At 46.8% G+C, this 23347-nt stretch overlaps 2 protein-coding genes across 2 annotated transcripts in view; both read left to right on the top strand.

Annotated features, from left to right (window-relative positions):
- The window catches only part of DLL4 (delta like canonical Notch ligand 4), a 60639-nt gene extending 50147 nt beyond the window's left edge, over positions 1-10492 (top strand). The window contains exon 11 of the mRNA XM_077819986.1: positions 10385-10492. Within this exon, the coding sequence (XP_077676112.1) occupies positions 10385-10492 (108 nt within the window). The remainder of the gene's footprint in view (positions 1-10384) is intronic.
- Positions 10493-18745: 8253 nt separating this feature from the next.
- On the top strand, positions 18746-21966 carry CHAC1 (ChaC glutathione specific gamma-glutamylcyclotransferase 1). The gene is made up of 3 exons (XM_077820270.1): positions 18746-19014; positions 19527-19562; positions 20486-21966. The coding sequence occupies exons 1-3, from the start codon at positions 18811-18813 to the stop codon at positions 20888-20890; spliced, it is 645 nt and encodes a 214-aa protein (XP_077676396.1). The 5' UTR covers positions 18746-18810; the 3' UTR covers positions 20891-21966.
- Positions 21967-23347: the final 1381 nt, after the last annotated feature.

Genomic DNA, 23347 nt, shown 5'->3' with positions numbered 1-23347 from the left:
GCCAGTTTTTGACTGGCCTGGCTGGTTTTCCTAGTACTTCACCATGTGCGGGTCAGAAGCAGTAATTTGCCAGGGTTGTTGCTCTGTGGCCATGCACGCAGCAATCTTAATTAGCGTTTGTGTACATCATGGCTGGGAGTGTGCCATGGCTGTCTGGCGGGCACCCAGGTCCCACTCTGTGTGCATGCAGCATTCCAGGGGCAGATATAGCCAGTGAGGAAACAGCACCCTAGTCCCACCCCCAAACCCATCCAAGTCTCACAGAACTTTCCAAGAGCTGAGCCTCTCCCCAGGGTTCTCCAAGCCCTAGGATTTTGCTTTACCCACAGACCAGCCCTGCCTCCCCTGGGATCTGCTCCCACCCATCAAACAGCTGGTTTTTCTGTGCTTCAGAAGGGGCAGCACTACCCAGAGACTTGTGGCTGCTGAAATAGCCCCTTGGGCATCAGAGTGAAACCCGGCACACCCCACACACCCCACCAGCCCCCGAAGCGGGGAAAAGCAGAGGTGGGTTAGAGCCACACTACTTTTACTCCCCCTTACCCAGCTACACCTTGTGTAGCTTATATTGTGGCTGAGGATCTAGCCCAAAATGTCTAAAGTCACAGGTAGTTTTTAATGCTGGACTCAGTGCTTTCCTGACTAGGGGCCAGAGACCCAGATTTGCAGAGGTATTTAGGCATTGCTATCCTCAGTATCGCAAGTCTCACAGATTTAGGAGCTTATGGGGTTGTCTTCACACACAGTGCTGCAGCTGCACCGCTGTTATGCTTTGGTAAAGATGCTACTGTGTTGACGGGAGAGCTTCTTCCGTCAGTGTAATTAACCCACCTCCCTGAGAGGCAGTAGCTAGGTCGATAGGAGAAGCTCTCCCATTGACGTAGCACTGTCCATGCAGGGGGTTAGGTCAGTATAGCTGTCTCTCAGGGGTATGGATTTTTTACACCCCTGAATGATGTAGTTATACTAATATAGGGCTGTAGTGTAGACCTGGCCTATGCCTCTTTTTAAAAAAGGGAGTAGGAGACAGAACCCCTTCTGAAAGTTAGACTTCGGCCTGGTCTTCACTGCAGATCTGTATTAGTACATTGCTCAGGGTGTGAAAAATCCACACCCCTGAGCGATGCAGTTAAACAAACCTATCCCCTCAGGGAAGACATGCTAGTTCGGTGGGAGAATTCTCCCATCAACCTAGTTACCGCCTGCCGAGGAGGTAGATTACATATGCCAACAGGAGAACCCCTCCTGTCAGTGTAGATAGTGCCTTCAATGAAGCACTACAGCAGTGGTGCTGTAGAGTTTTAAGTGTAGACAAATCCTTAGGCATTGCAAGGCTGAGTAACTGCAACACCTAAATACCTACAAAAACTTGGGCTTTAACCACTTGCTTGATTTTTAAGCATATGCTTATGTCTGGCTTCAATGGTATGTCAGTGGGTGCCTAAGTGATGTTCCGAATAGAGACCTTTGACTTCCATGACCCAGCTTTAGTGAAATCTCAGCTCTTGTCATTTTTGTTTGGTTGGTTTTGGGTGGGCGGTGCACCACGCTGGCTTTGTCATAACATTCCACAAAACCAACCCACAAGCTGGTGTCACCATCAGTCCACATTCAAAGAAACGTAATTAGAACATAAACAAAAGATTTTGGCCTCAGCCTCCGGTTGCTAGCCCTAGACTTTAGGGTTAAGGCTCCACCAAACAATTCCCCAGCTAGCATGCCTCCATCCCTAGCCCCAACACCCCCACCCTGCATTCCAAACTAGTTCCCTGCTGAGACCACAACACTTTTGGCAATGGCAGAGGGCTGTGGGATTTTTGGCTCATGAGTCTACAGTGTAAAAATGGATGAGAAGCGTGACCCCTTCAGAAAGGGGCTCGTTGGAAGATGAGAGCATTTCTGTCTGCCTTTACTGGGAGCTTTACCTGAGAAAGGACTGCAGGGTTTGGACATCTTACTAGAAAGAGTCCAATTTATTACACCAGAAAGAGGGTAGACAACCCACACATTAAAGCCTATAATGAGCATCTGTTGCCTCCCACAGGTGTTTGTGAAGCTTAGTTAGTGTGCAAGAATCTTGAAGGAAAGGCGCTGTACAAGCGCACAGGATTAATCATCCCCCCCAGGGCTTGGAGGATAGTGGCTCACATCTCTTTTTGAAGTCAGAGTGGTATTTTATAACAGGCACAGGCAGCCGGAGGCGGGAGCCCTTGCTCAGAAGAACAATCTGTACCAAGCTGGGTTTCACACTGGAAGTGATTCCAAGGCAGACTTCAGATGAGAGGTGTAAAGTGGAGCATCCAGCATCGATGGGGCTGCAATGAGCTTATCTTTTCCCTCATGTGGGGAGGAAAAAATACCAAGCAAGAAGTTGACTAAGCCAGACTTCATGCTTGGCACTCGGCCAGTAGGACTGCCTGGGCCGTTTGATTGGCAGCACTCTCCAGCCTGATGTAATCCTGAGGCCACGTGTCTCACTGGTACCAGAGAATAGCACAGTGATGATCTGTCTGCTCACATATTACCTGCCAGTGGGATCATTATGTAATAGTACAAATATCACATGTTCATATTGTGACTCGGATATTCCATTGTGAATGGTACAGCCACTTGATAACCATCATCCTCCAGAACATGTGCTATCAAAGCACACGCAGGAATGGTCCATAAAGAAAACTAGTATTTCCTTTGCAAGCTATGTGCAAAGTTTCACAGGGGAGGGCTGGGGAATTTCCCAGAGTCAGTGCTGCACAGGACATGATGGAATCCACATGTATCATGTGAACCAAGGATCTCTTGGGCACACCCCAAAGCAAATCCACAATAGGTGCTTTTAACATGCAACTAGCCCAATCAATCCCTCCCCTCTGAGATGGCGGGGAGGGGAGGGGGACAACTGCTACTGTTGCAATTTAGAAAGGCGTTCTTTACAAGCCCTTTTCCTGTGTTGTACTAGTTACCGCGGGCCCTGTTCTCCATTGCTGTACACTTTGTGTCCTTAGTTACACCTTCAAGGGACCTCAGGGAGCTGAAATCAAACTCATTTATCATAGGCCACCTCACAGCCATCAGATTGTAACTTTAGTCACTAGCACCCTGGATCATTTTGCTGACAATTAGCTAGCTACTATGCAATGCACTTCCAATCCCAAGAGTTAACTACTGCCCTGATCAGAAGGGCAATAGACTGTCCCCTGAAAAAGTTTCCTTGTATCAGGGGCGGGGGAGAAGACGACAGACTCTGCAGCTGTCATTTCATATGAACCATCTGCAAGGCTATGAAACACTCTGAAAATAATCTTCACTTTATTCAGCAACAGCCATCGCTTTACCTTCTCCCACCTGCAATCATTCAATCCAAAGCCTACATGAGGTCTTTTCAGTTCATATCTTTACAGCTAAAAAGGTGAATTCATAGCTGAATAACTGTATTTGTCCTTCAGTTCTTGATTGGGTGGGAAAAGAACATGCAGCTGTGTGACAGGGTGCTGTGCTCTGCAGTTGGCCAGCACCTCCTCCTGGCCATTCTGGGGGTTAGCTTCAGGAGGCTGATACCCTCTCCCACAGTTGAATACCATCTCTGTCCTTCTTTCTCAGTCTGCAGCACCTCTCTTGCTTCACAAGTTGCTGCCACTTCTTTGCAACTTGGCCCTCTGGCCAGGCCATTATACATGTTTTCCCCATCCACAGTACAAAGGTCCTTCTTCTACAATCCTAAGCAATCTTCCCATTCTCTGCCTCATAGTGCCACTTCCTCAGCAACTGGCAGGTGAGCCCAGGCCTGCCCTCTACTTCAAGTTCTGGCTCAGGGACCCTCTAATCAGGAGCCAAGGTCTTCTCCCTCCTAGACCTTACTGCCTTTCCCTGAGCCCTTTCCTTGCCATTTGGCACTCCCCCTCTCTTCGTCTGCCAGCCTCCCAACTTCCTCCTCCCAGGGAGTAACTGGGGGCTACGTGTCTCTACAGCCACCAAACACTCCTTCCTTCTCCCAGGGAATGACTGCAGGCTTTCCCAGCAGCTCCCTCTGCTTCCCATTTCCTGGCTTTATAAATCCAGCTTGTTTCTCCTCCTCAGCTAGGCTCCCTCACTCAGTCAGGGGATTGCTTAGTCATGTGATTCTCCTCAACTGTGCCCTGTCTGGTTAATTAGCCCCTTCTCAGTCTGCATTAACCCTTTCAGGGCAAGTGTGGGATGAACACCCCGCCACAGGCTGATAGAAAAATCCTTCCCATTTAGTGTCTCTCACTCAGCCAAGGTACAGTGTAGTGATACTGCTAGAATTACACTTCCAAACCCATTATATCCAGCCCACACCACCTTCCAGGGAAGGGCAGGGGTGTGAGTGTGTGTTTAACTTGATGCAATCTTTTCCCTACGGAGAAGGCAGGGGAAAGCGAAGTAGAAAATGACAACCAGATTTAGTATCTGTAACCAAGCCCATATTGTTCTTTCCCTACCATGCCCTGGGTTATGTCAGTACCAGCATTTTGCAGTCTGATGCAAACACATGCCTGTTTACATTTCCGGTACCATTTTCCAATGAACACTATGACATGCCATGATGATCCTTACATTTCTGTCTTAATGCACTTCAGCACGATCATTACAGAACATACTACGTCCACATGGTCATACGGAGAGTTTGGTGCAGAGACAAAAATATACGGAGGATGCAACTAAAGTTTCATAGAAGTTTTATTTACCAGGCTGGGAACCACACAGAGGATGCACTGAGATAGTGTCACAGGGTTGGCAGTGTAACAAGAAGTGCTCCATTCTGTTTATATTGAAATAAAATGGATGTGCTTTTAAAGACATTTTGCTCACAAATTCCACAGCTGCAAATGGGAACTTGTGCTTTCTATTTCCTCATTCCACACTGCCGGTGAGGGGCATTCCTTCATAATTAAACTAAAGAGATTTGATTTTGGAGTGGTTCACATTAGTTAACATAAGGAAGACATGTTGATTTACTTGAAAACAAAGCTCCCCCTCAATAACATCACAAGAACAAACTTGGAGACTCATAGACAACACATCTGTGATTACTGCAGCTGTTAAAGTCTCAGAACCTCTCTCATTACAGGTATTAGATCTTCTAAACCATAAATAAATGGGCTTTCACTTGTATTTGAAAACAAACTCCCCAAAGGATATCGCAACTCCTGAATTCTATCTACTGAGACATAGACATACCCAATATCAGGACATAAGAGTCAACCCAGTGAGCACATGCTTAGAGCACATGTTTAGAGCTCAAAAGTTTTTCACTGAAGGCACAAATTCCAAAGCCTTCTTTAAGGAATGAGAGAGAAAGCAGGTGTTTGTACAACCTGGATCCAAAGAGGAAACATGTCACCCATGTTCCACTTGGAGACCCTGGCAAGTTACCTATCCTTTAAGCCCTTCCCACAGAGTTTCACACACTTGGTTACAGTTTCATGTCAGTTTTAGGATCAAATGAGGGTCCCCCTGCCTGTTCAGGCTGACCATTTATACCAAGAGCCCTTTCTTTGTTTGCTGGGCCTCTTGAACCTATTCTGAACCTGTATAGGCAATTCCCGGGGGCGTGGGAGAATTCCCCAGAGTTGTTTACCTGTCCCAGAATTTGAATTAATTACACCACACAGATTTTAGTTCCTGGTGGAAGTTCAGTGACCATTCCCCATGGAGCTATAATACAGTCCCTAATGCACACAGATATCAAAGCGTATACAAGCATAGGTATAATCCCAGTGCCTACGATAGCATCTGGCATACCTCAGTCTAACAGTCTTTTGACATTTCCACACTTCCAACATTGCACATCTGTCACATCCTTATTCCTTTATATATGCTACATAAAACCAAAAACAATTTGATAGCTTAAAGTTCTGAATCCTATCTGTAGTCACTTAGGATCCCTTGACCCTTAACCTGTATCTTCCCAGATTATCTGCAGAATTTGTTACACTCGAGTTAGCTGACAAAATATTGAACACATTGGGTACTGCATCCAGCTACTCACTCGTGTTCCTTCCAGCACAGTCAAATGTTATAAAGCAAGCAAGACATGGGATAGTTTATGCAAACAATGAAGGGTGTGGTAAGGTACAGGTGAAGGGATCCTATGAAGGAGCAGCTTCCCTCTGCTGTCTGGATGGTTATGTGCCTCAGTTTCCCAGCAGTTGTCTACAGTCTCCTTGTGGTGGCTCAATGACTTAGTGCTTTAGCCCTCTGATCAAAGCAAAAGTCCAACCCTACACAACAAATTTTCTCCCCTTCGTGCAGGGGAGGTTCTTTGCCTGCGCCGGCGTCTTGACCATTTCGCTTTCTGGCAGAGGCTTGTGGGCTGACACACTAATCTCCCAGCACTAAATAAAACAGCCAGGCAGTTGTGGACCCTGCTTGCCAGGGGCACTTATACAGACTGCCAACAGAAAAGCAATAGTACTAACAAAACAAAGGCAGCCACTACTACCAACAGTCGCTACAATTATGCAGAACTGTACGCTACACTCCTACTCACACCCAGCTTTCTCCCCCTTACTGCCTCCCCTTTATATTTCCCCTGCTCCCTCTAGCAGGTCAGGGTTAATTGTCTACCATTAGGGACTGGGACATGGGCAATCACAGTGGTTGGAGCAGGAGTCAGTAGCCAGGAATAGGCATCCAGGGTCAGAGCCAGACTTAGAGGCCAGAGCCAAGGGTCAGAGCTAGTCAGACATTAGGGATCAGAACATGATTATCTGTAGCACGGCAAGACAGAAGGTATCATAACCATGGGCAAATGCTTTGACCATCAACCAGCTAATACCCACCTGCTGCAGTCTTCAGAGCAGGTCTGCTGATCCTCTCAGCCAATCGGAGGGTTAGGCCAATCAAGCAGCTCAGCTGGGGCCCAGATGTACTCATTAGACTGCTTGGAGTAAGGGAGCAGGTGAGCAGTCTAGCTGCAGGTCCTTACCCCTGACATCTGCTGCATTAACCCTTTGAGGGCTGAGCTTGCACCCCATCATAAGGCCTTTGCCACTTAGCTGCAGCTCCGCCCTCCAGGTGGCACAGATGAGGTATGGGAGAGCTGAGGCCCTCCCTCCACTCTGGGCTCAGGAAACAACTGTCTCCATTACTTAAATACTCCAGCTTCACTTTCCCCTAGGCCACTGCTTATGTTGCTCATCTCTTCCTGGACCTTCCTCAGGTCTCTCTAGCCAAGCCACTCATGTGTCCATCCCCAGCTCGTTCCCTACAAGGAACCACCCCAGCACCCGTAGAACTTTCCCAGCTTGCTGTTGCTCAGCGACACTGCTGCTGACCCTCCCCAGAACTTGCTTGAGCTCATTGCCAGTCCTTCTGTAGGGGAACTTTCTTTATTTTTCGATTTTTACAGTTATCCCCACGTAGCCATCTTGGATTTCCCTTCGTTGTTGTTGGGAATCCATGTTTGGTGCCCTTCTTCCCCAGCCTTTGGTGCCCTTTTTGCTAAAGGCAGGGAAAGAGGCAGGCCATGTGACTAGTAATCTGCCTAGTAACAGTCCAGCCCGCCAGTCACACAGGGCTGCCCATCTGAGAGGCAGACAGGTATCACACAAAGGGTTGCTGGGGTAGGGTACATACCTGCATGCGACGATAGCAGTCCATCTGCTGTCCTTTGGTTCCAGTTCACACACGGACATGTGACGGCGTGGGGAGGAAGGTCTGCAAAGAGAAGAACAGAATTGTCAGCTTACCTGTCTGGAGGTCCCAGCCTCAGGAGCCTGCTGTCACGGCCTGCGTCTAGTGCTCCGTCCTATCATGTCGGTGGGCGTCTGTAACCAAGCTGCAAGATATGGTAAAGAGACATCTAGGCTCCGATCACTTGTCCTGTATATAGTTCTGGGTCAGGGCTTTAAGCCCCTGGTTGTTACAAGGACTGAAGCCAAAGCCTGAGGGTTTCAGCCCTGAGTGTTGGGACTCAAGTTACAGGCCCCCTGCCTGGGGCTGAAGCCCTTGGGCTTCAGCTTTTCCAAACGCCCACTCCCACGCCCTGGGTCAGTGGGGCTCGGCCTTTGGCTCAGGCTTCAGTCCCCCTCCTGGGGTCGTGTGGTAATTTTTATTGTCAGAAGTTGGTCGCAGTACAATGAAGCTTGAGAACCCCTGGCTTAGAAGATCCAATATCTGTCACGAGAAATGTTCTGTGGCTCTAAGAGCAGAAATAATTGTAGACATGTTGCACCAGATCCTCAGCTGGTGTAAATTGACATAGCTTCACTGAAGTCAATGGAGCTAGGACAATTGACACCAGCTGCGGATCTGGCCTATTATCCTAATTGCCCATACAGGCCAGTTAGTTTTAGTGATGTTACTAGAATGGAGTGTTCTAATTTTCAAATAAGTCAACATGTGGCCTTCTTTAAATTAACTAAGACAAATCACTTCAAAATCAACCAGCTCTTCAGTTCATTATGAAGAAATTACACTCAGGAACTGTAGAGTGAAAACATATAAAGCACAAGTTCCCATTTTCATTCACAGAACCTGTGATTTCCAGAACTGCTCAAACCCATATAGATAAGGCCTCTGAGAGTGCCAGGATATGATCAGTGCCCGGAAGAGATGATCAGTCAGATACAGTAAGCACTAGGACACAGGTGTAGTCTGGCTGACTGAGAAATAACAGTTCCAGGACAGAGTAACTATCATTATGTGGCCAGAGCAACACTGGCATGTCCAAGTAGTCCATGGCCTATAGAAGCAGTGCTGAAACTGCATTGATTCCTGGGTGTGAGAGAGGGGGGAAGAAAATCGTGGAAAAAGTACAACGATCGGGACATTTTTTGTATAGAAGCGAACAACCTCCAAGAGAACTTTAGATGATTTCCAGGTAAAACACTGAGATGTCAGTGACTGTTTGACACAAGGGATTGCTAATAGATTACATGGAGTTTTTCATTATTAGATCACCAGTCAGTTTCAGGTTAGGTTAGAGGTGATTATAATTAATTACTAGCTGAAGGCGAGTCACATGATCTATGTTGGTCTCAGGCCAGTTCTTGGACCCACACGCAATATCACAAAAACTACACACTCCGCTGTCACTAATTAGTACCCCTATTAGCAGTATCAATGAACAGACTCAAGGCTGGCTGCATCAGCAGTCTCAACTCCCCTCTCACTCTTATGGGTAGATCCCGCAAGTTATTAATTATTTATTATTTGTAGTGTGCTAACAGCCCACAAGGCATCATTAAGATGGAAGCACAGTGCCAGGACAGCATGGGAAGCCTGCCTCGCTGCTTTGGGCATTGGTCACCGGGGCTGTCAATCAGCACGTTACACTAGCACTACTGTTGCTACAGTTGGTTTAGAAAAAGACGCTGGGACATCACTAGTGAACCTTTGCCCTTTCTTTTTATTGTTCCCCCCTCAGGACAGAGTAACATTGATTCAAATGTATTTGACTGTACACCTAAGTCAAAATTGCCAATGAACGTCTATTCCCTTTGGATGTAGCCCACATGCCCCACCCTTCCCCACTTCATTTTATATCATCCAATCCTTTATTCAGAAGCCTTGGCAATATCTTTCCCGCTTGGTTTGTTTAAACTAACCAAATGCAGATGGTTTATAGCAATTTGTATTTGTCCTGTCCATATTCAGGTCTGAAGAGTATTGGTTGCTGCTGTAAGAATTGCACTGAGTCTGTCTCACTAGACAGGTTTCAGAGTAGCAGCCGTGTTAGTCTGTATTCACAAAAAGAAAAGGAGTACTCGTGGCACCTTAGAGACTAACAAATTTATTTGAGCATAAGCTTTGAAGTGAGCTGTAGCTCACGAAAGCTTATGCTCAAATAAATTTGTTAGTCTCTAAGGTGCCACAAGTTCTCCTTTTCTTTTTGTCTCACTAGAGACAGTGAGCCAGCTCCTTGGCTGGTGGAAATCAGTGTAGCTTTACCATAATCAATGGAGTGATGCCAATTTACATCACGTGCGGCTCTGGCCCAGTGCATGAAGCACTGTTGGAACCTCTCAAGGTCCCTTCCAGCCCTACATTTGTATGATTCTGTGAATCACTTCCAAATCCAGTGTAGCCACTGAAGCCGGAGGGTAGGGGAGGGAAGTAAATGTGTGTTGAAATTCTCTCCTCTCTTCCCTGCAGAGAAGGAAAGCCATGCCAAGCAGAGTGGATGGAAATGGGCCAATGTTTCTCCTGTCTTAGGACTCCCTGTGCTATCTCACTGTCAACGATTTCTGTACAGTACAATCCCTTTCTCAGTAACAAGAACACCTCTTCCAATCCATGCACATCCACGGCTTGTCGAGATATATTTTTACAGGCCTGAAATTCGAGCTGAAGATAATTATTTCTGTTACAATCTGTTCCTGTGCATCATACGAGACCTGTTTGTGGTGCTCTTGCTCTGCAGCCATTCACTGCTGCACTGAATCCTAGCCAGTGTCGGTACTTATACATCAGTCACCTGAGAGTAACAAACAGAATGTTTGCCCTGAGGGAGCACTGTGTTTACCGCTAAATATAAACCAGGTCTTTTTTTCTCCTATAGCCTGAGAAAACCAGTTTCAGGCTGCAAAACCTAAATTTTTCTCCTTAAATGTCAGTGAGCCTGAGATTGGATGTGTTTTAATTCTTCCACTGTTAACATATCAATGCCATTCCTTTCCATTAGTTGCTTGACTGGCAATAATAAACTGCCAGATTTCTACAGTCTTCCATCTCCTTTATCCCCTTCTGTTTTATTCCTGTATGTGCATCCATCTCCTCAACACTCCACGACATCATTGTCCCCATATCCTCCCTTCGCACCTGCCTGTTTATCTGGGCATCTATAACATCCATGTGCTTTAGCTTGGAGGTCTGCTCTCCCTGCAATATGAACATATAAGCATTAGTAATACTAATGTTAATAGCCATTGCCATTCACACATGCACAGAGAAGAGGCCAGATCTCCTTGTCTTTTTCCAGATTGGTTCCTTGGCATCTATTTGATTTATTCCTGCACACGTATCTCTCCTCTTAGCACAATGAGAGAATATAAACTGCTATATAGTTAAGAGGTATAACTGGTGGTGATGATAGGCTATCCAGTCAAGTCTGCTCCACCAGGGGAAAAAAAAAGTGTGGGGGAGAGTAGGAAGGACTGGCAGGGACTGTGACACTTGAGAGAGCAGTCTTGAGAATTGCTGGTGCAGATAACCACAGCACGCTCTCTGCATTGGCTAAGAACTGGCCAGAGCTGGGGAACCTGCTGAGCAGACAGCTCAGACAGCGGCCCATCAGCAAAGGGGGAGACCCAGCTCAGTCAGGGTAGGCTGAGCCCAGTAAAGGAAGATTGCTTCTGCGGGGAGGTTCCCATGAGATGATGCACAGCAGAGGTAAGATTTGTAGGTATTGGTGAAGAGGGTCTGGGGAGTGGAACACTGCAGGGAGCCAGCATGCAGAAGCCCTGAGTTGAGGGCTGTGTGGGAGAAGAGTTGCAACAAGCATGGAGGTGGCCGAGGTGTGGAGCCACTGAAATAGGTGTACAGGACTTGAAGAAGAGGGCCTGTTAATACTGATGTACATGGCCTGGAAAGTGGGGCCCTGGAATAGGGGAAAAGGAACTGAGAAATGAAATAGGTGCTGAGGCTGACTCTTGGGTAGGCAGCCTAAAGTGGGGATGGAGACCTGCTTCATTTTAACATGTCTTACTTTGGGGGTTGGAGAATGTTGTTACTTATATTAAAATTATGTCAGGGCTTCAATGAACTCTAAGAGGGACAATATTCCTTTCCAAGGTGGGAAGGTGACTGTTGGTCTGAACCTTGGTGGAGAAGATGAGCAACTTCGTCAGCCCTGGGGCCTGTAGGGGAAACTGAGGCATGACTTGCCTTTATTGGTACAGTTGGCCTATGTAATGCCTAATTCATAATAGTTTCCAAGCACCAAACTGGATTTTAACACTCCCTCTGCTTCACTTAAGATCATTACTCCAGACCTTGGCTGATATTGGAGGCTTTTGCTTCACTTAGTAGTTAATATTAACTGCTTAATGATTAAACACAGCCAGTTAATGATCTTGACTGAAGTTAAACTGAAATTACCTGTGGCAGGTAAAATCCAGGATAAGAGACTTTGCAAATAAATTCACATTTTTTCTCTTGTGCCTCCATTGCCCACACTCATACACCCATCAGCATGGAGAAGAGAAGTAGTCTGACAATGGAAGACTTGTCTGCAAAACTAACCTGTTCTCCAGTTTGTAGTACTGACTGAGCACCTAGCTTCACTATGTCCGGCAATTAATCATCCATTCCTGGGTTAGAGTCTATTGCATGTGTGTGACCAGGCTGGAGAACAAGGAGAGCTAAGTGACAGCTCCAGCCTCCTTCCCTCCGCATTCCAATGTTCATTTCTTGCTCCCCCTTAAATAAGACAATAGACTCTTGTCATCTTACAACCTCTGTTGGGAAACACACAGGGCCAGATTGTAAACCCTATATACTGGTGAGCAGCTATCTATACAAATAGTTACAATAGGACTCCTCATGTGAGCAACTGCTTATCATTGCAAGTAAGGGGCTCCCAATCTGGCCAACAATGTTCATCAGCTGTTGCGAAACACCAGATGTGGAATCCCCACACAGAGAAGGAGTGTGTTCTTGTTGTAGATCACAGCAAAGCCTTGATTTCTTCAATCTCCTCCCAAGACTTTGCCAATTGTCAATCTGTACTTACCATGGAACTTAAAATAGTGCCAATATGGCAAAATATCTGCACACAGACACAGAGAAATGAATGCTCACACTTGTCCGTCTCTTGTACTTGTTCTTTTCTCAGTGAGAAATGCAGCTCCCATTCAGAGACCCCTCCCACGTTTTGGGCCCGATCAGCACCTCTAGCTCCCATTGGAATTGCCAGGGCTCTGTACACCTCAGGATTAGGAGAGTGGGCTTTTCAATTATACTGCCATCTCCACTTTTCCAGATGTGAAGAACATGTTCAGTAGGATGGAATGGAGATATTTATCTCAGGGCTTAAAGCATACAGTGTGGGCCTAGAAGTCCTCAGATGGACAGGTCTGCTGTACTTCAGGGCCTCAGCTTCTACAAGCGTAAAAGGAGAACATCAGTACAGGAACTCAGATTGCTGCAATAGGGTGAATTAGGTTTTCCAATCCCTGACTACTACTAAAATCTCCATTATGGGGGCAAGACAAACCTGACAATTATGAGAAGACTATTTCACTGAGGCCCCAATGCAGGCAGGTGTTGAAAAGATGATTTGCTCTCTTGGGGAGCACTGATGTTGCTTAAACCATTGTCACGGCAAAATCAATCAAAATCTCTTCTACAGCCTGCTCAGTAGCAGAAATTCATTCCATTTGTATGCAGCATACAACAAAGCATTAAAGCCCCTGCCTCCATATCCCTTGCTCACCTGCAGCTATCTAAATGGGCACCACATCCAATTTTGCACATAGGCGCCACCTTCTGAGGGTTGACCTCTGCCAGGTTGTCACTCCAAGTACTTAAAGCTAAGTGGGAAAAAAAATCACAGTTTGTTTCATGGAAGAATGTTGACTCACAATTCTCAATCACAAATTCTTTGGGCAACTCTTTTCCTCACAGAACTCACCTGAGGGCCATGCATTCACCACCACACAGCTGTGGATAAGGTGCCTGCTGGAGGTCTGAAGAATTTTGCATGGGCGTTCAGGCAATGTTACATATTCTGTGGCATTGTCACAATATTATGAATGTTCCGAAACAAATCATTGAGAAAACAAATGGAATTTGGGACCAGGGTTTAAATTAAGTCCGAATGCACCAGGGCATCAGACAAGTCCGTGTAGTGGATAGAACCCTGGACAGGGACTTGAAAGAGCAGGGTTCTATTCCTGACTTGGCTCCTGGCCTGCTTGGTGACCGTAGTCAATTCATATCACTGCTCTGTACCTCAGTTTCCCTGTCTGTAAAATGAGGATAATTAGGCTTATCGACTCTGTAAGGCATTGTGAGATTTACTGATGAAAAGAGCTAGGTTTGTCTTTAGGGGCCCTACTAATTTCACTAAAATTTTTGCTTTCTTTGAGATAAATGTCAAACTCGTATGACTGCATAGAAACTTTCTGAATTTGAAGTGGTTTTCTGTTTACATGAGGCTGTAGATGCAGAATGGAACACAGGCACCTATCGCATAACCTCAGTCGCGCTAAGAGCAAGCTGCAGAGCTCCCATTCATTTAAACAGATTGTTAATACCAAGGCTACTGAATGTTGCCAATTTGTAATCAACCAGTTTTAATGAGGTTAGAATTTATTCAGTAATTAAAGAGCGTAAGTAAGCTTGATTGGATTCATGAATATAATTAGTTAATTAGACAGCGCATAACAAAAAGAGAGAGACATCACCACAATCTGTGAAAACCCATTGCTGGACAGTTTAGCTTGCATTATTTGTCTGGTCCTAGTTTTAAATTTGGATTTACAAATTAACCTTCCTAGAGCCAGTCCTGTTTACGATTTCAGTCTTATTCCTTCCTCTTTTTCCCATACAGACATTTGTTATTAACTTATATCTTTTCGGTAAGTCCATCAAAATTTTGTTAACATAAGCATATGTATTTGTTTGTTAATATAGTACATCACTGAAAATATGTATTCCGAGCAGGCTAGCATTTTCTCTTCTTAGCATGACTCCCAGAGCATCAGGGGCAAGTCTGGCCTATAGATCAACGTGATAATTTCATTGTCAGCATTTTAAATTATTTTACTTCTGATCGGTTTATCAGAATCACACAGCTAATATGCTTATTCAAGATGGCTGGATATCAGAGATGCTGAACATGTAAATTGCTTTTAGATCATTGCAGGGTTTTTCACCAGGGTGTGTTCCTGTGCTTGGTCTAGTTCAGTTTTAAATGTTGCAAACCCTGGTACTTCAAACAATTCCCTTAGGACACTATTCCTATATAATTAATCCAATACTGACTACTCCTATCCTATTAATCTAACAATAGAATATCTTAATCTCAGTTGTGCTCTCTAAGTGCTACTGTAATAAAGTTGATAATTATTTAATTCACCTGGCACTGTCTCTCATTCAATCCCCTCTGCCCAGCACTTCCCCCAGCCCAGCCCAGCCACACTCTCCACCCTATTCCATTAAACCAGTACTGCTCCCATCCTAGCCCCTCTCTCCCAGTGTTATTCATTTATCTTGCAGTAGCCCCAGTCAGGAACAGGGACCCATTGTGCCAGAAGATCTGTATAAAACACATAGTCCTTGCCCTAGAGATTGTACAGTTTAGTCTGAGATCAAACATATCAACTCTGTGACAAACAATAGGAGAGGAGGGGTCGGAGGAGGAGGTATCAGTAATAAGACTATGTAATTAAATGATTTAACAGTTTGGAAGTTCAAACCATTTATTTTGATAGACCTGCTTCTTTACATCTTAACCCCAGATCCGTACTGTATTCTATCCCTTCCCACTACTACTATCTAGATAGTATCAGGGGGTAGCCATGTTAGTCTGTATCCACAAAAACAACAAGGAGTCCGGTGGCACCTTAAAGATTAACAGATTTATTTGAGCATAAGCTTTCGTGGGCTAGAACCCACTTCATCGGATGCATGGAGTGAAAATTACAGATGCAGGCATTATTATACTGACCCATGAAGAGAAGGGAGTTACCTCACAAGTGGAGAACCAGTGTTGACAGGACCAATTTGATCAGGGTGGATGTAGTCCACTCCCAATAATAGATGAGGAGGTGTCAATTCCAGGAGAGGCAAAGCTGCTTTTGTAATGAGCCAGCCACTCCCAGTCCCTATTCAGGCCCAAATTAATGATGTTAAATTTGCAAATGAACTTTAGTTCTGCTGTTTCTCTTTGAAATCTGTTTCTGAAGTTTTTTTGTTCAAGTATAGCTACTTCTAAATCTGTTATAGAATGTCCAGGAAGATTGAAGTGTTCTCCTACTGGCTTTTGTGTGTTACCATTCCTGATGTCCGATTTGTGTCCATTTATTCTTTTACGTAGGGACTTTCCAGTTTGGCCAATGTACATGGCAGAGGGCCAATGTACATTGCTGGCACATGATGGCATATAAAACATTAGTAGACGTGCAAGTGAATGAGCCCCTGATGGTGTGGCTGATGTGGTTGGGTCCTCTGATGGTGTCACTAGAGTAGATATGGGGACAGAGTAGGCAATGAGGTTTGCTACAGGGATTGATTCCTGGGTTAGTGTTTCTGTGGTGTGGTGTGTAATTGCTGGTGAGTATTTGCTTCAGGTTGGGGGGCTGTCTGTAAGCGAGGACTGGCCTGCCTCCCAAAATCTGGGAGAGTGAGGGATCATTTTCCAGGATAGGTTGTAGATCACTGATAATGTGCTGGAGAAGTTTTAGCTGGGGGCTATACGTGATGGCCAGTGGTGTTCTGTTGTTTTCCTTGTTGGGCCTGTCCTGTAGTAGGTGATTTCTGGGTACCTGTCTCGCTCTGTCAATCTGTTTCCTCATTTCCACAGGTGGATATTGTAGTTTTAAGAATGCTTGATAAAGATCTTGTATGTGTTTGTCTCTGTCTGAGGGATTGGAGCAAATTCAGCTGTATATTAGGGCTTGGCTGTAGACAATTGATCATGTGATGTGTTCTGAATGGAAGCTGGAGGCATGTAGGTAAGTATAGCGGTCAGTAGGTTTCCAGTATAGGGTGGTGTTTATGTGACCTTATTTGCACTGTAGTGTCCAGGAAGTGGATCTCTTGTGTGGACTGGTCCAGGCTAAGGTTGATGGTGGGGTGGAAATTGTTGAAATCCAGTTGGAATTCTTCAAGGGCCTCCTTCCCGTGGGTCCATATGATGTCATAAATATAGCGCAAGTAGAGGAGGGGCGCTAGGGGACAAGAGATGAGGAAGCATTGTTCTAAGTCAGCCATAAAAATGTTGGCATACTGTGGGGCCATGCGGGTACCCATAGCAGTGCCACTGACTTGAAGGTATAAGTTGTCCCCAAATCTGAAATGGTTGTGGGTGAGGACACAGTCACAAAGTTCAGCCACCAGGTGTGCCGTGGCCTCATCAGGGATCCTGTTCTTGACAGCTTGTAGTCCATCCTCATTTGGAATATTGGTGTAAAGAGCTTCTACATCCATGGTAGCCAGGATGGTGTTTTCAGGAAGATCACCAATGCATTGTGTTTTCCTCAGGAAGTCGGTGGTGTCTTGAAGATAGCTAGGACTGCTGGTAGCGTAGGGTCTGAGGAGGGAGTTTAAATAGCCAGATAATCCTGCTGTAAATGTGCCGATGCCTGAGATGATGGAACGTCCAGGGTTTCCAGATTTATGGATCTTAGGTAGCAAATAGAATACCCCTGGTCGGGGCTCTGGGGCTGTGTCCATGTGGGGATTTGTTCCCGTGCTGTAGCAGGGAGTTTCTTGAGCAGCTGGTGTAGTTTCTTTTAGTACTCCTCATTGGGATCAGAGAGAGGATAGTGGCATGTAGACTGTGGTGTTGGAGAGTTGCCTGGCAGCCGCCTGTTCATAATCCGACCTGTTCATTATGACTATACCACCTCCTTTGTCAGACCCTTTGATTATAATGTCAGAGTTGTTTCTGAGCCTGTGGATGGCATTGCGTTCTGTGCGGCTGAGGTTATGGGGCAAGTGATGCTGTTTGTTCACAATTTCAGCCTGTGCACGTCTGCGGAAACACTCTATGTAGAAGTCCAGTCTGTCATTTCGACCGTCAGGAGGAGTCCATGCAGAATTCTTCTTCTTGTAGTTTTGGTAGGAGGGTTCCTGTGGGTCAGTGCACTGTTCAGTGGTGTGTTGAAAATATTCCTTGAGTTGAAGATGACGAAAGTAGGCTTCCAGATCACCACAGAACTGCATCATGTTCGTGGGAGTGGTGGGGCAGACAGAGAGTCCCTGAGATAGGACAGACTCTTCCACCGGGCTAAGTGTGTGGTTGGATAGATTAACAATATTGTTAGGTGAGTTGAGGGTACCACTGTTGTAGCGCCCTGTGGCATGTAGGAGTTTGAGATAGTTTATTGTCCTTTTTCCGCAGATGCCCATGAAAGCTTATGCCCAAATAAATCTGTTAGTCTTTAAGGTGCCATCGGACTCCTTACTCGCTAGCTACTTACATTCCCCCCCATCAGTGTAACCTCACTATTTAGCTTAGGCTGTGGCCTAGGGAAGCACGATTGTGCCCATTTCAGAGAGTGAGGGACAGAGAGAGGCACTGAACTCGGCTGTGGGGCTTGGCCCGGTCCAGGCTCTCAGCGTTCCACGAGACGTCCTTTTTCCTACTGACCCACATCTCTGCCGCCCCGCCCAGCCCCTGGCCATGCCCTGGCTACCTGATGCAATCAGCCGCCGGCTTTGCTCTTCGCACGGCCCGCCGAAAGATCCCCGGTCAGTTGCATCATCCCGGATTGATACAGGAGTCAGCATTCGACCAATCAGCGAGCGAGCTCTGCCGGGACTGACGGCCCTTCCTCCCAATCACAGTTCCGCATGGAGGCAACGGACCGGAGCCGGGGCCGCTGATTGGAGGCGGCGACAAGGTGCCCCTTTCTCGCGCCCGTCACGGACAGGTGGGCGGAGCTTGCCGGCGGGCTGGGGTTTAAAGCGCTGGGGCGGCCGGCGTTCCGCTCAGTGCCCGGCCGCCCGGTCCCGCCGTCTGAGGCACCTGCCGGGGAGAGCCGACCCCGCCGTGTTCGCGCCCCGCCCCTGCGCTGGGGCTGCCCCGGTGCACCCGCCTCGGGAGCCTGCTGCTGCACCCGCCTCGCCGCCAGCGGCCCCGGCCCCCGACCCCGCCGCCTGGGCTCCTGCAGCGGGGCGATGAAGCGGGACCCGCCGCCCGCCGAGCGCCAGGCGCAGGAGGAGGATGCTGGGGAGCAGAAAACGCCCCTCTGGATCTTCGGCTACGGCTCCCTGGTGTGGAGACCCGACTTCGAGTTCAGCTCCAGGAAGGTGGGCTTCATCCGCGGCTACAGCCGCCGCTTCTGGCAGGGAGACACCTTCCACCGCGGCAACGAGAAGATGGTAAAGGGGGATCGGGCCCCGGCTGCGGGGGGCGGGGATCGGGCCCCGGGAGGGGAGAAGGTGGGTAACCCTGGTGGTGAATCTCTCTCTCTCCTTGCCCTGGCCATGGAGGTGGCCAATCAAAGCCACCCCTTGGCACCTACCTGCCCTTGGTGCCTGGATGGGATGGGCCACTTACCCCTGTTGGAAGGGGTAAGTGGCCCTTGATACTGATAAAAGCACCTGCCCAAGCTCTCTCTCCAGGATTCAGCTCCACATCTAATAATCTTGGAAAAAATCTGCTTCCCTCCCACCCTGCTGTGCCTCCTGGCACAACCCATACCCTGTCTGAAGCTGGTGCCATCATTATGGTGCTGGGTGGCCTGCAGCTGCTGCTGTCTCATGAGCCTGCAGTGTAGCGGTGGTACCTGGAGCTGCGGTGGGTGTCAGTAGGGCTGTATCACCCTAGCCTGCCTGTACTGGTGACTTGGTACTTGATCTGGTTTCTAAAATGATATTTCTCTCCTGTGTAGCCTGGCCGTGTGGTTACCCTCCAGGAGGATTATGATGTAAGTATCTACATCTAGCATTTATTTATTTATACATACATACATACACCTATAGCTGCTACTATTCAGGTTTATTATATGGCTTTAGGTGGATTACTCCCATAGTAATGACACTAGACTATTTCAGTAGCTAATCAACATCTCCATCATTAACGACATGGCAATGGTAGCCCCTTGGCAACTGTATCTGATAATAATGGTATAATAACCCTGGGAAACTGTTTTGTGGGTTGGTATAAATCAATATGATGGCCTTACTGGAGTTCTTATTTTTTTTTATTGACACTCCTTTGGGCTGACTGCATTAGTCAGCAAACTCAGCTGGAAGTGAAGGAATTGCAGACACTACTTTAGACCATTCAGCCAAAGAAGGTTTAGAGTTAAAACTAGAGACCTGACAAATGAAATGAAATGGGATATGATGTGCCAAATTCATCACCCATATACTCACACTCACTTTAGTGCTTTTCACCAGGAATTAATCTGGTCCCTCGTCCTGCAAGATGAAAGTGAACACTAGGTTTACCCCTCCAGAATAAGCTAGTCAAAAGGTAGAGACCCTTTTTGCCCTGTGAAAGAGTACTAGGCTGCTGGGAGTGTTCTGGGGCCAGTTTCTCTTATTTCAATGGCATACAGCAAGAGCTGAATTTTGCACTTTAAGTGACTTTGAAAGACAGAGGTGACTATTCCTTGTTGCCTTCTTGGAGAGCAGAAGAGGGAGACCATATCTTCCTCCATCCCTTCCTCCATCAGTTGTGTGGTCCCTTCTCAGATGCCTGATGGTCTTTTCAGGCCTTGTTCCCATTGTTTAACTAGACAGGGTGACCATGCATCCTGAAACAAAAGGTTTTGTGTATAGGAAATGCTGGTGCATTTGTTGCAGATACAATGCAACAGCAAATAATCTTCACTTGTAATTTCAGGCATGCACGTGGGGTGTTGCCTATGAAGTCCGTGGAGAGCAGATTGCTGCATCACTCCAGTACTTGAACATGCGAGAAGCAGTCCTGGGGGGCTATGACACTAAACTAGTGAAGTTCCACCCCCAGGATAAAGAGGCTGACGAACCCATCTTGGCCCTAGTTTACATTGCTACACCCCAGAACCCCACCTACCTTGGCCCAGCGTCTGAAGAGGACATTGCAGCCCAGATCATTGTCTCAAGCGGTCGCTCTGGACACAACATAGAGTATCTGCTGCGACTGGCAGACTTCATGCGCTACTTTTGTCCCAAGGTGGAGGACGAACACTTGTTTTCCATTGAGGAGGCCCTCATTTCCATCCTGCCCTGTCTATGCCAGGCTGAGAATCCCTCAGTGGAAGTGTGAACATCGTGAAGGGTTGAAAGGGGGGACGTCTTCATTTCAAAATGTCAAATGAAGACATGGGGGGAGGAAGGAAAACAAGGACCAAATACATTGGACTGGGGGAGACCTGAGCAAGTAACTGGGGGTGGGGAAACTGCTACAAGCATACTTGAGCTGCCACTCCCCACCTGTAGAAACATGGTGGCCATTCCTGGTCTCCTGGCTGGGTGGGAGGATCTTGACTGCTTGGTGAGTTTGCACTGTAAGGTTTGGTTCCGTGGCAGTCAGATGTGAAGAGTGTGGTGTTCACCCCTCTCCTTTCAGAGAGAGGATGCTGGCCTCTTCAGTGTACTTTTATTTTGGACACCAGTTGAGCTGGACTTGACTGCAGTGTTGTTTCACAGTATAACGGTCACTGTACCTCAGACTGGCAAAGCTGCTTATACGGTGGTGGGGACAAGAGCATGCTTGGTATCAAATGAGACCTCCTCTTTCTTCCCTCTCCCACCTCCAGTACAGTGACCTGACTCTTTAAAGTATAATGCCGGGGCTCCTGTGCAATATAAAATTAATTTGCCTCTATAGGTTCTTATGAGCCCTACCTCCTTATATATGTCTCAAAGGGACAGAACCAATGCACTTACTTTTGCAACTTGAAGATGTATGTATTGTAATGTGTAGTAATATATATTTCCTTAAGAGGGGGAACGTCCCTCTGCTGGTGTAGAGGCTCATGCCCTGCAGTGCAGGGTGTGGCACAAAGGCATGAGCCCCTTACCAGACCTTGAGTTTACATGTGGAGAAAAAGCTGTCCTGAGAGTGTTGAGCGGGGAGAAGGAAGCTGATGAAGCACTAAAGCCTAAACTCATCAGCTTCACCTGTCAAGTTCCCTGCTGTTAAATAGTGTATGTGACAGAGCTGCTGCTAGTGCAAGGTCTGGTTGAATCCCTCTCGAGAACAGACTCTTGACAACATGGACTAGTCTTGTTTTTTAAACAGTTTCTCCATGATGGGGGAGAGGAAACGTTTGCCTGACATGTTACTGTGGCTTGCGTATATGAGGAAGTAAAATTGTATTGTGCCCAGTAATAAAACCAACTGACACTAAAATGAAAAACAAACCTGATGGATTCTTTTAAGCAGCACAGTTTATGCATTTTTTTGTGGGGGTGGATTAAAAGCTAACGGCCCACACCGAGAGAATACCCGGCACACAAGTGACTCCACTACTCATTTTCCCTGGTGCAGGGCACTAGAACAAGCAGTTTTCCTCCAGTCCTAGCTCTGGGGTGGAGAAGGCTGTACAGCTCCCATCATCACCCTGTTACTGTATCTTATCGATGTCAGAGTGATGAGAAGTTCCCATTCTGCTGGAGGGCTTTCACTGTTTCACAAGATTCTGACAGGATGTCACACTTTCTTGATCTAAAAGGTCCGCATCCCAATTTTGACCTGTGGCACTTTGAGTAAAGAAAGCCTGAGGCCTGTAATACTCACTACATCCCCCAGCTAATGTGACATGCCTGGTCCAAACCACCCCAGCTGCCCTTTTTGGGTATCTCAAGAACCAAACTGAAAATAGCTAGGTGGAGTCAGACAGGGGACTGTGCCATTTGTGTGCTATCAGTTTAGCCATTTCCTCCCTCTTTCCCAGAGGCTGCCTCCTCTGCCTACTCACACCTTACTGCCTTTTTCTATCATGTTGCTTGTAGGGGAAGCAGTGTTGCCTAGGGGCTAGAAAACTGGACTGGGACTCAGAAGACCTCTATTCTCAGCTCCTCCACTGACCTGTTGTGTGACCTTGGGCAAGTCACGCCACTCCTCTGTGACTCAGTTTTCCTATCTGAGATAACGATACTTACCTGGTTTGAAAAGTGCCATCTGAGCTAGGCATGATTATACCTAGAACAGCTTCCTTCCTCCATTACCCCTAGACTTTCTTCTTCAAGCCCCCTCCTACACACTCACTTCTAGTAGATTGCCTCCCACTGCTTAACAATCCTCTCCTATCTACGTTAGGAACAAATTAAACTCTACAAAGTGTTTGTCAAGTCTAAATAATACCACACAAGTCACATGATTTTGATCCATCCCCCTTTCTCCATCCTCTGATGAGATGATAAACTCTTCACTGGAGGGAACTTGGTCCTGCTTCACTGTTGCCTTACAACACAACAGTAGCATTTTATACCCACTTTACACTGCTATAACTAACTATATAAGGTTCAGGAAACCAGTTAATCTGCCTCTTCCTCTTCACATATAAATCGCCATACACATCTATGGTACTGTTCCCACAAGGCCAGAGTATGAAGGGGGGAAACAAATTCAGACAGGAAAAGGGTTAAGAGGAGACAAAAGAGATAAAAAAATCTGGTTCTTCAACCTTAGACTATCATCTAATTTCCAGCTGACCGCCACCTAAAAGCTGGGAGCTGGTCTATACCAGCAAACTTCATGCCCATCATTCACCATCTG

Source organism: Eretmochelys imbricata, chromosome 6 (genome assembly GCF_965152235.1).
Source record: "Eretmochelys imbricata isolate rEreImb1 chromosome 6, rEreImb1.hap1, whole genome shotgun sequence".
NCBI lineage: Eukaryota > Metazoa > Chordata > Testudines > Cheloniidae > Eretmochelys > Eretmochelys imbricata.
Note: the sequence above shows the minus strand (reverse complement) of the source record. Positions and strands in the feature narration are given on the sequence as shown.

Excerpts from the sequence above, each read along its gene's own strand:
- CHAC1 (XM_077820270.1), top strand. The coding sequence starts at position 18,811 with ATGAAGCGGGACCCGCCGCCCGCCGAGCGCCAGGCGCAGGAGGAGGAT. Across the intron at positions 19,015-19,526 it reads ACCGCGGCAACGAGAAGATG|CCTGGCCGTGTGGTTACCCT; the intron begins GTAAAGGGGGAT and ends TCTCCTGTGTAG. Across the intron at positions 19,563-20,485 it reads CCCTCCAGGAGGATTATGAT|GCATGCACGTGGGGTGTTGC; the intron begins GTAAGTATCTAC and ends TTGTAATTTCAG.